General features: G+C 43.5%; 1 protein-coding gene across 6 annotated transcripts in view; it reads right to left on the bottom strand.

Annotated features, from left to right (window-relative positions):
- The window catches only part of CACNB4 (calcium voltage-gated channel auxiliary subunit beta 4), a 113,211-nt gene that overhangs the window by 34,961 nt on the left and 62,988 nt on the right, over window positions 1-15,262 (bottom strand). For all 6 annotated transcript variants that reach the window (XR_008577674.1, XR_008577675.1, XM_054830286.1 and 3 more), the window contains 2 exons: window positions 1,644-1,763; window positions 1,169-1,291 (listed from right to left, as the gene is read on the bottom strand). Coding sequence is in view for 4 of the 6 variants with exons in the window: in XM_054830286.1 (XP_054686261.1) it covers window positions 1,169-1,291; window positions 1,644-1,763 (243 nt within the window). In the remaining 2 variants the exon portion in view is untranslated. The remainder of the gene's footprint in view (window positions 1-1,168; window positions 1,292-1,643; window positions 1,764-15,262) is intronic.

Genomic DNA, 15,262 nt, shown 5'->3' with positions numbered 1-15,262 from the left:
GTGGCGAGGGACATCAAGGGAGTTCAGGTGCAGCGCTAGACAGAACAGAACATGTTCTTGGGGAACAAGGAGGGGGGGCAACCAATTCTGCATGCAGAGATAGGCAGATTCAGATACAGTGCTCCACTTCCTCAGCAGGGGTTTGTTTGTTCCACACAAATATTAAATAAAAAGAGACAAAAAAACCCCAAACAAAATAATCCAAATCAAACTTCCACCTGTTTACAGCAAATTGAGAAAATGTAACAAGGGAATCAACTGCCTCTCCTGCTCCTTCTCAGGGAGAAAAAATTTCAAGCAAACCCCCCTGTTCTACCACCAATCTCTGCCCCTAGAGGTGCAGAAGCAGGTGTTTTCCTCCTAAATGTGCTCACTCTAAGGGAGATCTGTTCTCTGAAGTGATGATGGACACATGTTCAAAGGAAGAGACAAACGAGTACTGAATATCCTAAAATAAACCCAGAATGCAGAGATGAAAAAATGTTTTTGCAAGCTGCAAGCCTATGTACAAATCTACAAAGCAACAGGGGTTTATGCAAATTTGGAGGGCTCACGTCAGGTAAAAAAAATTGCAGAAATTATGCTCAACATGCAGTGAAATGTCTTTTTCTCTACCAAAGTCATACTCAGGGCCCATTTATTCCCCTTCCTTTTTCCTTATTTTTGCATCTGTCCTCCCCAATATTTTCTTTTTTTATTGTATTATTCTAAGTCTTATTTCCCCCCTTACAAGCCTATCTGGTGCTTTATGAAGACCTGGTGTAACCTCGTGCTACTCCACTTTTTGATCAATAGAATTGCTTTCTATTATGTAATCTCCGATCCATCGCAAACTTCATTTGATGAAAAGAATCTGAATCTACCATGTTGAAGAGTATATAAAATACAGCAAGATGTTGTTTCCTTCCTGTGACATGAAAATCCAACAATTGGTAACATCAAATGTTAAAAAAGTGCAAGATAATCACCCTAGGGTGCTGGAACTCTGAAAAGTCTGAAGTACCACCACATCATCAGTAATCAGATGGATGTGCTGTGTTCTCTTGCCTCCACTCGGCTCTTGGCTCTCTTTTTAATCTGGTATGGCTCAGCCCTGACTGTTCAAATCGTAGTCCTTCACATGTAAAGAGTCCCTTTTACAGTCCCTTTTACTACTACTTGGTTTTACCTCTTTAATGTGTAGGAAGTCCTTGGCATCAAAAGAGATGGCAGTGCTTGGGACAGGAACATCTTCATCCAGGGCTCCACAGTAACTCACATTAGTCTTAACAGCAAATGCTACTGGTTTGGACTACAAATAGAAACACACGTCACAAACAGTGGCAACTTTTCTGAACCAAGAATTGATTTGTTGTATCAAATTACCCAAAACCTAGCAGAGGACATTTGCCAAATAAATAAAAATTCAGACCTAATAATTTCACATAAGCCAGCAGAGTTCAGCTCATCAGAGAAGATCCCCATTTATACGAAAATATTTACACTGTATTCTCCCAAATATCTTGTCTGCAGATAACTTCACTCAATTGTCAAATTATTTCAAAAGATAGCATCATCTTATAAACCAACAGTGTGAATTTTAACACTAGGCAAAAGATAAATGACACACAACTTAGCTATTATTAAAGTTGAAAAGAACACACCTTTGCCCTTTCAAGTTGTATAGCTGCTTGTTGTTCTCTTTCTTGGCGGATTGCTTCCCTATCTTCTTCCAAAGAGACATCAGAGTCTGAGGGTCTGCTTGTGTACGAATCTGCTGAGCCCTGAAATCAAATTCACGTCACTAAGAAAACATATGTAAGAAATAGAAACCCCCTCCCCAATCAGATTCATAAAATATTTTTAAAATATTTGCTTCTTAATTTCTTTGAGTGGGTTTTACGTATTGTTGCTAGCACAAAAAATCTGCAGAATTTAGCAGAGAAATAACCTGGCTTTACCAATCAGGTGCACTAAGTCAAAGACAAAAATCCCAAGAAAAATCTCTCCACTTTGAAAGAATCTCTTCACTTTCTTACTGACACAGTGAAACACGCCTCAGTTGTGGGCACTGTCTAGAAATCTTTATAACATTTAAATCCTGTTTGACAACATTAGATTCAAGATTGTCAAGGGCTAGGTCAAATCAAATATAATTATGGTATTATAAAGCTTGGTTAGAATCATCCCTCCCTGTAAATACAGTACTATTGTGTAAGTACTTCCTTCCCTGCTGTGGCTGCCACTCACACAAAGCTTTGTTCTGTGCTTCACAAGGGAAAAAAAGGTGGCAAAAGTCACATTATTAAAAGCTACTCAACAGGGCAACACAAAAGCTATACAATGATATGAAACGAAAACAGCACATACAAGCAGAAGCAGAATGCAACAGCCTGTAAGGGAGGAAATAAGGTACTGCCAGAGTTAGATGTTTTTGTCTGGGACATTATTCAGGATGCCTGGCAACATCCGAACTATGCACTGGCTCCTCTCTTCTTTTTACAAAGCAACCTGATTCCAGCGTCCTACATGGCTGATCTTTATGTTTGCCTGAAGCCAACTGTAAGACGGGGGTTTAAGCTTGCAAACCAGATAAGGTAAGGTAAGGTAAAGGAAAGGTTTACTCATGATGAATCTGAAATACCAATCCCCCGCTCCAAAACCTCAAACGCACACTTGACCCAGAAGCCTAGCAAGACCAGGACTGGAATCTAGACTTCCAGCAGCATCGCTGATGGAAGTGTGTACAACTGGGCATTCACGCAAAAGGTGAAGGAAACTATCACTATAGGAAGAAAGTCCTATGAAGATCTTAAAATCCTAAAGTCAAGGTTTAACTTTCCACCCAACGTAAAGCACAAATGGGAAATATATGTCCCTTACTGAGCCATTTCCCAAGCAAATGGAATTTTTACCAATAAATTAATACGCCTGTCTGGTGAACAATGGCCTTTGCTTAAGTCAGCCTCTAGCCTTGCACAATCCCATTCTGTTCAATACAGCATTTGACTAATTCATGTTTGGGTTGTTAGGCTGCTCCCAGCACGGGCAGGTCTGCATTTCCCCCTCCCCAGCCTGGGGCTCTGCACGGCTGCAGGTGACACGCAGGTTCTGTATCACAGAGCTCACCTGGGCTGGCAAGGGCTGCTATAAAAGTCAGTATATAAAGTTTAGCGTAAAGAGCTGCATATAGTTTGCATTGTGGTCTAACTTTTTAAACCCACATATTTTGCTTCCAAAGGATCAGGATAATGCAGAGCTGCAGAAGCATCTGGCCCCAGTACTGTACTCAGTAGGAGGAATATATGGCAACGTCTGACCACTGCTAAGAGACATTATTTCTGTTTTTAAATAAGAGAAAGGAGTAATGCGCTGGACTATGGGCTACATATGCTGCATTGTATCATATAACCAGTGTAACAAATAATTTCTACGTCATCACATTTCTAGCAACTAATTGAAGACATATATATCTATATATTTACATCTATAGAGCTCCAAAATCTGTAACTCTATACGTGCTCCAAAAGAGCCATTCTACAGCATTTTGCCTTTCAATTTTTTTTCCTTAAATTGATTTATATCCTGCAGCACAGGGACACATATTCTATGTAATCTACCATACAAGTCAGTATTCTTACTCTCCATGTAAACTAGCATATTCTTAAATATTGATGTGAATACATATCCATTAGAAGACTGCTGGCAATGAACCACTGACGAGCATATGCTCTCTTCTTGTTACATACTCATAACTTGGCCATAAGTGTGGCACTGTCACTAGGGAGGGCAGATTTCCTCCGTGTCAAGAACAGGATTCACATAACATGAGGTAACACACACCTATGATTTTAACAGACCGGAAGAATTCCTTCCCAGGACAGCTGGCCACCCTGGGCCCCGCACACCGAGGGGAGCTGGAAAGGGCAGCTGGAAAGGGCAGCATGCCTCTCAGCAGCTGGATGTCTGCAGAGACTCAGGCGTTTGGGGTCCTGAGCTGGAACCAGTCTAACATCTACAGGCTTAGAACTAGCACTAGCTGCTGGCAGCAACACAGCTTTTCCTAGCTCGGAAGCTAGACATGCTGCTCTTCCTTCTGCTTCCTTCGGGATGTAGCAGAGACCTGGGAACTCACCAGCCGCGGCACTTGGCTAGGCGTGCACCAGACACCTCTCGGGCTGCTCAGTGGCTGCCAGTCAGTCCTCTCTCCCCAGCTCAGGGGCAAGATTAAAACTTCAGCTACCAAAAGCATCACCAACAGAGGTGTAAGAACATTTCTTCCCTGATCAAAAGAAAGAATGCAAAGCATGCCAACTCATTACACCTAGCTAAAATGGGTAGCAGGAGACCCCCTGCCAGGTCTGCTGTTCCAGCCTGCGTTCAGCAGCTGAAGGGGAAGTCTATCAGTAGGAGACTGAATTTATATGGTCAAATATTCTAGTCCTAAAATTATAGCTTGTCCTCTGTACCACAGCCTACATTGTTCAAAGTAACAAAAAAAAACCCCAAAAAACAAAACAGACCAGGAGTTGCAAAGACAGACCAACTCTGTGGTAGAGAAGAAGAGCTTATCATTTATTGTCCACTAAACACTCCGAGGATGCAAAAGGCTTTAGAGCTGCTGATCGTCACATTTTTACTTACAGACAACAAAGCTTCAATAGCAGCAGAAAGGAAGAAAGAAAAGTAATTGCACTCTCCAAATATAAATCAAAAGGCATAATACAAATAATATACTGCCATAGGAATAGGCTTCTTTCCAAGATCTTAGTCCTACCTGGCATGATACACTGCAACAGGAATGCACCACATCCTGGCATGCCTGAAGCCTGAGACAAAGCCACTACTGCTGTCATCGAGAGCAGCAGACACTGTTTCTCACCCACGTGCTCTCTGACCATGTCATTTCCCCCTTAATTTTCTATGTACTGAAAGGTGTATGAGAACAAGGCACAGAACACATCACCAACAGGACAGATATCAGCATCATGCATGCAGGTGGACTGCAGAAATCATCTGTATGGGGAAACGGTAAACAGAAAGTGCCCAGGCTCCTATCTATCTGTTTATTCAAGTCCTCTGGATATGATTCAGTGTAGCTCTGTAAGGCAATTTAATAGATACCTATGCTGGATGCACAGTTTCCCATACTGACTTTTAGTGGGATATGTTTGAGCACTGACCTATTTAATGCTGTCAGAACACAGTAGTCTTAACCAAAGTAGCTGATACTGCAAGGCTACCCCAGGCTGCTCTTCAATGCTAATCGCTGCCTGTACGCCAAATGATACGGATTGGTACAATCACATCCACATGATCCCTTCCCTGGCAAGTTATGCCAAACAGCAAGTGGCTTATCTGAAAGATGCAGCCCCAGGACTGTGACTCATGTGATGCTGAACTGCAGCATCACACTGAAAACAAGCCATGATTCTGCAAATAGCAGCAAGATGGACAGAAAAAGCAGTCCAAGGGAAGTAATGAAAATTGGCATTCTGTAACGTACTGTAAGCACAGGCCAAGGAACACGAGTGCCCACGTTCGGTCAGAGCAGAAGACCAATCAAGACTGAGGTTTTCTTTTCTGAGCTCCATCACTGCCCCACACTGAGGGGGGCTACGCAGTGCTATTGGGTACGCACATTTACCCTTACAAGCCATCTTGCGGACTTCCCGGTCATCTCGTGCTTCTGTTAACACCACCCTCGATTTCTGCACTCCACATTCACCAGCCAAGATGCATTTGTAGTTACACTGGACTCTTGGCAGCAGCAAATTCTACACACAAAGTGGGACTCAATCTGATTAATGCTTCCAGGAACTATAACACAAGCAGTCCATAAATTAAAAATAACCCTTGTTATCCCCAGGAGTCCAGCTTTTGACTATTTTTTAAAATCGTGCACAGACAAAAGTATCACTTGTATTTAATTTTCAGTTCTGTTTAAAATTTTTGATTGAGGTTCAGAATATTGACAGCAATATTGTGCAATATTTACAGAATATTGTGCAACAAGCCAACATGAACACTCATGCCTGTACAGCAACCAAGTCCAATGACGTTCTGGACTGACAGCTCGTATTTGTGGAAACTGCAATAGATGTGATGATACTAAATACTGTGATGCATCCTTGCTGTTATCGCAGCTGGGAAAAGACAACTGACTGCCTGACCATGCAATGAAAACCAAATTATGTCAGTGGTGTTAGGGAAGTGAGGAGAAGAAAGAGGAAAGAAGGCATTCCCCATCTTTTTCTGTACACCAAAACTTTATCAAAAAGAGCCTCTAATTGCTTTATTTTCATATTGCTTACAGCAGCAAGCTAATAATTTGGAGCATATCACATATGTCCACAGTTTCACATTTGCACATAATATTCAAGGATCAATTATCATGCTGTTACCCAACCTCAACCTCACGACCCCCTGGGAGACACAGGGACTTTGTGAAGTGGGAGCATATGCAATGAGTTCAAGTGCACACCAGATCTGACAATTTGAAGGAAACAGGCTTTGCGAGATAATTATCTTATTCAAGGCAATGAAAGACTCGTTTCGTATTTCACAGCCTTTTTACTTTTGGCTTCTGTGAATTAATTTTTCTTGCAATTTATTATTTATTTTCTCCCTCATTCATTTTCCGCTCTCATCAATTAGTACAATTCAGCTTTGATAAAAACATTGAGGTCTGAAGCAACCCAGAAAATGCTAGAGGAAAAGGGTAAAGCAGCAAGAACAGTGGGTCTGTTTATTCAGCAACTACAAAATAACTGTAAATCATCAGTCCCTCTTGCTCACTGACTGGTCTTACACTTGAGATTGCTGAAAGATACCTGCGGAGGTGGCTGGATGACTGGAAAGAGTAGTAAAATATTCCTAGTGAACATGTTTTTTCTATGCCCCAGCCTGTTCAGGGAGGAAAAGTTCACATGCATCCTCTTCCTGGACACTACAAACAACAGCCAGCCAGGTCCAGCCTTCCTGCTTGCTGAAGAAAAGAGCAGAAAAAGGTATCAACCTTTAGCTGTTATGATTTCAGAAAGGGGGGGGGAAGAAACCTTCAGTGAAGTAGCAAATAATTTTTTTTTTCCAACTGCCATAAATATATAGATCTGAATTGCTCTCTAGCCAACCATAACTTGTAATGCTCTGTCATATAGCTTGTGCAATTAAAGCACCAATCCATTAGGAACTCCGATAAGCCAGATGACATGCAGTCTCTTTTGAAAAGATTTAGGGTGCTGCAGAGTCCATCGCAACCCAGAAAGCATTTCTGAAAACATACTCCGCTCAGAGAAAAAGCTCCTGCCTTACATATTAAGCAAGACAATGGGGCAGCATTGTCGAATTGTAGGCATCTTTCTTGTACAGAAGGACTAGCTACGGGCATTTTGAGCGCATCGTTCTATCCAGCAATAAGCAGACATTGAGCACACGTGGCAATCACTATGCTCAATAAAGTATACATGCCACTGAAGAGGAAAGCCCTAGTATCTGTGTTCATACACACACATTGCTGTCGGCTGAGAACACGAAAAACATCTTTGCAATAACAGAGAGTTCACTTTGAAAATCCACAGCACTTTAAAATGACAAAGTATCAGGACTACTAGCGCACCTCAAGGCAGCCAGTTATTTCGAATGGTTTGCTGGAGTTTGAATAATATCAGAGCTAGGGACAGCATGAAATACTCCAGGGGAAAAAAGATCACCCCTGTCCCATCCTGTCCTCACCCATCTGTCTCTCCTCCTGTGCCTCCTCTTAGTTCCTCCCTGCAACAGGAATCCCACTTTGTACCTTCAGGCTTCCCTACAGGTTTTCAGACGCTCAAGGCAGTTTCACCTCCTGCCTGTGTGCAAAGGCCCCAGAGATGCTCAAGATACTGTCCTGATGCTGAACACAGAGGCTACGCAGCAGACCGAAGAGCTGAACCAGAGGTCACTCCAATGCTTTTAAACCGGTCAGGACCTCAACTAAAAATTTTCTAGCAGACATCCAAGCGTGTGAGCGAACATACAGCACAACAGAGGTTTAAGAGAGCAGTATTGTACAAAACAAGATTGCTCATCATTGTTTAGCTGTTTTATATTGGAAAACAGACAAACATGGCCTTGTAAAGCACAATACGACTTTCTCCTACACGCTGTTTTTCGCATTCAGCCTTCCCTGTCACATTCCTGTCTCTTCGAGCTGGGGGGACAGCCAGCAAAATCCCCACTGAGGGCTACTGTACAGAAACCCTGCTGCACAGGAAGCCTGCAGCTTATGCAATAATTAGCAAAGGAAAAATTTACATTCACAGATGGATATACAGATAGGGAAACTTGTCTTATGTTGCAATTTGTTCCACGTTGATTCTGCTGCATGATGTTGACACTGTATGGCAGAATCAGAACTGCAGACTCCTACATACCCTGGAGGAGAGGAACACTACAATGGATCTGGCTTTCTGTGGTGGATTTGTTGCTGGTTTTTTTTTTTAAACTAGCCACGTTACCAAGAATCAAAGCATCAAAAGTACACTTCTGGGTGCAATCTTAACGTGTCCTTTAATATCCAGTTCGTTCAAATGTCCTTACATAAAGCTGGACACGGTAACTTACGGATCTCTCCCCTACCTCCAGTTCCCACAAAAGGAGGGAAGTACCACATTTAGGACTGGAGCTGCTGTTACAGCACTGCTAGGAAACGCTGAATTTGTATGCAGAGAAGCTGAAATTTCATTTCTCGGCTAAGACATGGAATCACAGAGAGACTGGCTACTCCTAGTCACTTTGGCTGCATTAAATACATACTGTCATGGGGCTTGATTTTTTTTTAGGATCTTCGCTTTGCAAGGATCAGAAAGTATTTCTTTCCATTGAACAGAGCCATTCATGATTAACAGCGCAGCACTGTAGTGCTTGTGCTTCCTCCGGCTGCCAAAACCTCGGATCAGAGACCTGCATGTGAAATACAGTGCTCCTGGAAGGGGCTGGTGGGGTGCTAGGATCCCACATGGTTATCGCTCACAGCAACGCTGCTAGCAGAAGGGGCTGCTTCCAGACACTTTGTTAAATTCCCAAGAAATTCAGTCTTAGGCTGAAACATAGAAAACTGCAAAGTAACCGTCGCTCTCAGCCCAACCATATTCCAACCCACACCAGGCATGATTACTCAGTTTACCTGAGCAGCAAAAGAGGGAAGAGTTCATTCTAAACCAGTACCATTTTTGTTCTAGCTGCATTCAGTATGTCTCGTGGTAACAAGTTATCTGCGTGAGTACCGTAACCAACAGTATTTTGTACAAAAGCAGGCAGAAAGCATTCTTCCCGCCACGTAGATGAAATCCCAAGATTCCATCCTCCCAAACCAGAAGAGAAAGCTGAGATCTCAAAACCCCTGGTGCAGACCACTCTGTGCTGAGCCCACTGCTCCTGGCCAGGAGAGGAGGCCAAAGCTCAGCTCAGAGCAACAAACACGTTGTGCAAGCTGGGAGCAGCTGTCCCTAAAGCCTATTTAACTCCAGACCACAGCTCTGTCCCTAGTTGGGGCTGAGGTCTCTTCATACTCAGACAGTGGAAACAGCCCAAAAACCTAAGTAGCCACCCGGAGAAGGAAGACTGATTTCATTAGCAGGAAGGTTACATTAGCCCATCTTCTACCTCCCTTTCACACAAGATGTATTCATCAAGAACTGGAGCCTCAACTTCAAAAAAAGACCGAGTGTCCTCAGTCCTCTGCAACTTTCAGCGAGAATTGAGGTCAACGTGCGTCACACATGAGGCCATGTACCTCCTTAACAAGTTCCCGAAACTCGACAAAGTTCTTGACAAAGCAAAAGGAGAACAAATAGGCACAGTGCTGGCTGCAGGGCCATATGCTACATGCATTCAAGGGATGATGTGGTGGGTTTTTGGTTTTTTTTTTTAAACAGAAGAACTATTTATTTTAGATGCAGTTCACTGCAAGACCCAACATAAACCCTTTCTCTCACTGGTCCATGTGCATCGTGCAGTCTCTCTGCACAAGATCAGCCTCTACACAAGCCAGTCATTGTATCTGTATTGTTCCCAGCATTCAAAAGTGTAGGTTTAACTCACAGAGGTTACTACTATAAGTATGCCAGAAAGACAGATGTTATAGAGGATACGTACTAACATACTTTTACATGAAAACAGGAACCAAAACTTGTGGGCTTTAAAAACCTCCACTGTTGCCCACAGTTGGTGCCCACCTGGTCTCAGCACACAGGGCAGAGAGCTAAATTTAATTACTGGGCAGGTGATGTAAGTAAGAGGCAAATACAAATCAGTGGGTATCTATTCATTTGGCATGAAAACATTACTGTGCTGCAAAGTCAGGGCCAGAAAAACCGGTGTGTGCTAGAACAGCAACCTGAGTAAAATACTGCAGAGACGTTCTATCCTAAGCGCTCGAGTGAGACTTCTGTGGGAGCGCAAGGCAGGAGGAGCAACTCTTTGCACTAATGAAACCAAAGGGGTTATTCCCACGTGTAAAGGCTTTGCAGAATGAGGTGCAGAGATTACTGCACTGCCCCTATTTTGCTTTTAATATCCTCTAGAATTATTACTATCTCCCTAGAATTACAAAATGTGTTCCAGCTGTTGTAATGTTAAATAACAAGGTCCAGTAGAGCTACAGGAAAGCATTTTAGTAGGACTTTTTCCACAAATTCACATCTAAGAGACAATGTGAATGTGCCATTGAAAGTCCAAACACGACAAGGTTCAGTTCCCAACCAAATAATTTTCTTGCTGAATAACTGAGAAACACGCAAGCCAGCTGCATGGCCATTTTGCATTGAGTTGTGATTTCAGGCTTAAAACGCTCAATAATTATTTCCTTCTATGTGTCTGGTAAATTTATTTAAGACAACTCATTAGGTGTCTCAGCAATTTGGAAATTACTAGGTAGTTAGTACATGTTTTTTCTTTGCGAATACTAATTATTAGAAAATAAGGCAATTGTTCTAACATTTCTTTTCACGATCTCTTATTTCCCCTGAATTTAAAGTCTTGCAGTCACATCTCCTTTCTCAAGCTGCCTTCAGTTCAGCACAGATTGTGTTTTTACATCTAAGAAATTTGGTTTAAAAAAAAAGTACTAGTAATATACACATTTACTGCCAAAACACTACATCTTTTTTCTGTAATGTTCAAATGAACATGCAAGACGTACAAGATTTTGCGTGACATGCATTACAGGCATATATTCACTAGGTGTTATACATGGAAAAGGTCTACATTTTAAAGATTGATGCAGACTAAAAAAAAAGCCCGAGATAGTTGTCACTGAATATCTTAGTTGCTCTAAATTTTTCCTTTTCATATTTTGACAGATGTAATTTCTATGTTATAAACAACTGTAAACTCAGATGTTGTTTTGCCTTTGCCAGAACCTCAAACGCTGATCGGTCAAGACAAAGCTTAGATGTTTTAGTGGCAAAAAGGATGGCACAAACTACTTGAAGTACAAAGATGGACAAAATGTTTCACTAGTTTGTCCATGAGTGTTTCCATTGTCTTGACCATAAAAATGCATTTACACATTAGTATAAGTTGTTAAATGCATTGTGGCACTAGTCAAACTGCTCCAGACCTCTCCCCTCTGCTGGCAACAACTACATAAAAGAGCAGAGGGTACCAAAATTACCCGGTCTCCTTCACAAGAACAGTTCTTAGCTGTGATAGCATTTTGGCCTGTTACTCAGCAAAGCAATTAAGCACATGCCTACATCCAGCCTGTTCCTCAGCAAAGCACATCAGGTTCCTCTGACCACTGCCGTGTAACCTACGGCCCCGCAAGCACCCACACGAGGATGTGGCAGAGTTGTGTCCCAGCATTGCCTCGCTGGGAGTCACAGCCCTTCCCAGGAAACAGCAGTATGTCCTGGTACGAGTCCCTCCTGCCCCAGCCACTGGTTTACTGTGGTTAAACCATTCAGCTCCAGGGTCAAGGAAGGAAGGAAGGCAGGCAGGCAGGCAGGCAGGCAGGTCGTCTCTGGGGCATCTCTAACCTGAAATACTTGCAACAGGAGGCTGCCAGAATCTGCAATGTGTTTGCCTACAGTATTTACAGTAGAACTGGACAATGACAGACATGAGTACCTGCTTATCCTTTTTCTACCTCTTCCTCCAAATTAATAATTTTTTGGGGGGGATGGGGATTTTTCTCCCCCCTCCAAGAAAGAGTTTAAATTCAGATCTTCCCACACAATGTAACCCCTAAAGCACTTATTCTGCAGTCTCCAAGTAAAAGGTGAGGATCACAGCCAGATAGATGGCTACAGACTCGGATTGGTTTTCTCCCAAAATGTGTCTGAACCACAAAATTTGAACAATACAGAAACCTTTCAAACTCCACTTTTTTGTTCAACCATAAAAGAGCAAAGAGCTGTCTGGGAATGCTCGTCTGTGTTTTATTCCAATTGCTTGTAGTTAGAAGGGTGATTGAATCAACAGCTGAGCACCTCTAGTCTGAATTTTGCTTCAGTCTCTGCAGCTGGTCCCTCTTTTTCATGAAAGCTATTCAGAATACGCAGGGGAGAAAAAAGGTGGGTTTTTTCAGTGATAAAAGGCACCAAACTAAAGCTGCAACAGTACAGAGACACTGCTTTATTTTTTCTAATTACTTTGGCTCTTGAAAGCATTGAGTGATCTGGGGAAGCTGCAACTATTGGGCTTTATGACACCTGGTAATACTACACCAGCTAATAAAATTGCACCTGTTATCCTAAATGAGCTCTTCTGGAAGAAGTCAAGAATGTTCCATGAGTCTTCAGGGGAAAAAAAAAAAAAAGAAAGAAAAAAAAAGACAAATATTGCCCCCAAACTAAACTTAATCATACTGCCAACTACACAAGCATCTGTGTTTACCATATGTGGTCTACCACAACGTTTCCGCAGACATACAGCACGAAGTCTTCAGCCAGGAAGTCCTGAAATAATGTGGTGTATTTCTAAGGCAGTCCCTAAGCCCCCAGTCTCTCCCCTTGTCTCCTCTGCATTACTCTCGGAGATCTCTTTTGCTCCAAGTGCAGTGCTCCAGAGCAGAGACACACAGGACAAAACCAGCAGGTCCCTGAATATTACAGATGTTTTCCTATGCTGGCTGTGACGGAGCATTCTTGCTGATACAGGTGGACCGCTTTTTGTTTAAACCACACCTACATCTAGTTCCTTTTTACAACATCACAGACATTTAACTCTGCAACATGGGAGAGGATTAGCTCCCATTTCTCCTCTTAATTCACTCTGTTCAAGTTTATCCCATTTCATAGAATCACAGAATGGTTTGGCTTGGAAGGGACCTCACAGCCCATCCAGTGCCACCCCCTGCCATGGGCAGGGACACCCTCCACTAGCCCAGGTTGCCCAAAGCCCCATCCAACCTGGCCTTGAACCCTGCCAGGGAGCCAGGGGCAGCCACAGCTTCTCTGGGCACCCTGTGCCAGGGCCTCAGCACCCTCACAGGGAAGGATTTCTGCCTCACATCCCATCTCCATCTCCCCTCCTGCAGCTTCAGGCCATTCCCCTTGGCCTGTCACTCCCTGCCCTTGGCACCAGCCCCTCTCCAGCTTTCCTGGAGCCCCTGCAGGGACTGGAAGGGGCTCTAAGGTCTCCCCGGAGCCTTCTCTTCTCCAGGCTGAACAACCCCAACTCTCTCAGCCTGTCTCCATAGCAGAGGTGCTCCAGCCCTCGGATCATCTCCATGGCCTCCTCTGGACTCGCTCCAACAGCTCCATGTCCTTCTTGTCCTGGGGACCCCTGAGCTGGACGCAGCACTGCAGGGGGGTCTCACCAGAGCGGAGCAGAGGGGCAGAATCCCCTCCCTCGACCTGCTGGGGATGCAGCCCAGGACATGGTTGGCTTTCTGGGCTGGAAGTGCACATTGCTGGCTCATGTTGAGCTTCTCATCCCCCAACACTCCCCCAAGTCCTTCTCCTCAGGGCTGCTCTCAATCCATTCTCGATCCAGCCTGTAGCTGTCCTTGGGATTGCCCCAACCCACGTGTGGGACCTTGCACTTGGCCTTGTTGAACTTCATGCGATTCGCACGGACCCACCTCTCCAGCCTGTCCAGGTCCCTCTGGATGGCATCCCTTCCCTCCAGCACGTCACCACACAGCTTGGTGTCGTCAGCAAACTTGCTGAGGGTGCACTCGAATCCACTGCCCATGTTGCCTACAGAGATGTTAAACAGCACTGGTCCCAACACTGACCCTCTTGTCTTCATCTAGCTTAGCTTTGTTTTCTCTCCCCGGTGCATTCATATCACCACGTTGCCTTTGTGAAAAGTGGGCTGCCCTGTGCCAAGCTGTGCCTGCTCACACCCTGTCCTGGGACTGCTCACAGATGTACTTATTTTACCTCTTAATAGAGGCCATCATAGGTTGTTTGACACATCTATAAACCAGCATTTATTCTTTTATCGTGAGCTGAATAATGGGTATGTTATCACCGTCGCAGATTTAGGACCATTCATGGGTGTATTTCTGGAATCAGGCACAGGAAGCATCACACCCAAAGTCACACCTTGGGACTTCACTGAGGCAATGAAGCACCTGGCAATAAAGGCCAATGTCATTTGCCTCTTGGGGTTTTTTTCATTTTTTTATGACAATATAAGTTTGTAGATAGATCAGCAACAATGCATCTGTAGCGATGCACTCTAGAGATTTTATTTGCCTCTACAAGATTTCTCTGAGATTTTACTCTTTAGATCTTCATAAAAAGCCCTCAGGGGACTACCAACAAAACATACTACTCACTGCTTTAAAAATACCCCACCCTAGCCTGTTTCGCTTGAGTAAAGCAGCACAAAACTTTGCTAAAGAACTCTGTATCAAGCCAAAAAGGCAGCAACAGCAACTGCCTGACACAGGAGCCACTAACAGGACTGAAGGATGTGCATGCAATGGGACGAGAGATTTCCTGCTTGTGCCAGAAAAAGCAAGTGTTTTTAAAGCAACACAGTTGTTATTATCTAGCTTACATTTGCCAAGCAGATAGATTAAAAAAACAATCTAAATACAGTAACAGGCATGTGGGGTATTTAAACATAGTATTCCCCATCAATCTACTAGGCTACTAATCCAGCTTGAAGCTTTCCAAAATATCAATATGCAAAAGTAAGTACAGCTGAGAGAAGCCATGCATGTTGTCTTGCAGATGATTCCCAAGCAGACCCACTTCCTCTCCCCCCTGGCCTTCAGCCATCTCTTACAGTTCACCAGAGTTCACCAAATCGATGTCACGGTCACAATTTTATCCTTCCATCC

This window comes from Grus americana, chromosome 6, assembly GCF_028858705.1.
Source record: "Grus americana isolate bGruAme1 chromosome 6, bGruAme1.mat, whole genome shotgun sequence".
NCBI classification, from domain to species: Eukaryota; Metazoa; Chordata; class Aves; order Gruiformes; family Gruidae; genus Grus; species Grus americana.
This window is presented reverse-complemented; position numbering and strand designations above follow the sequence as displayed.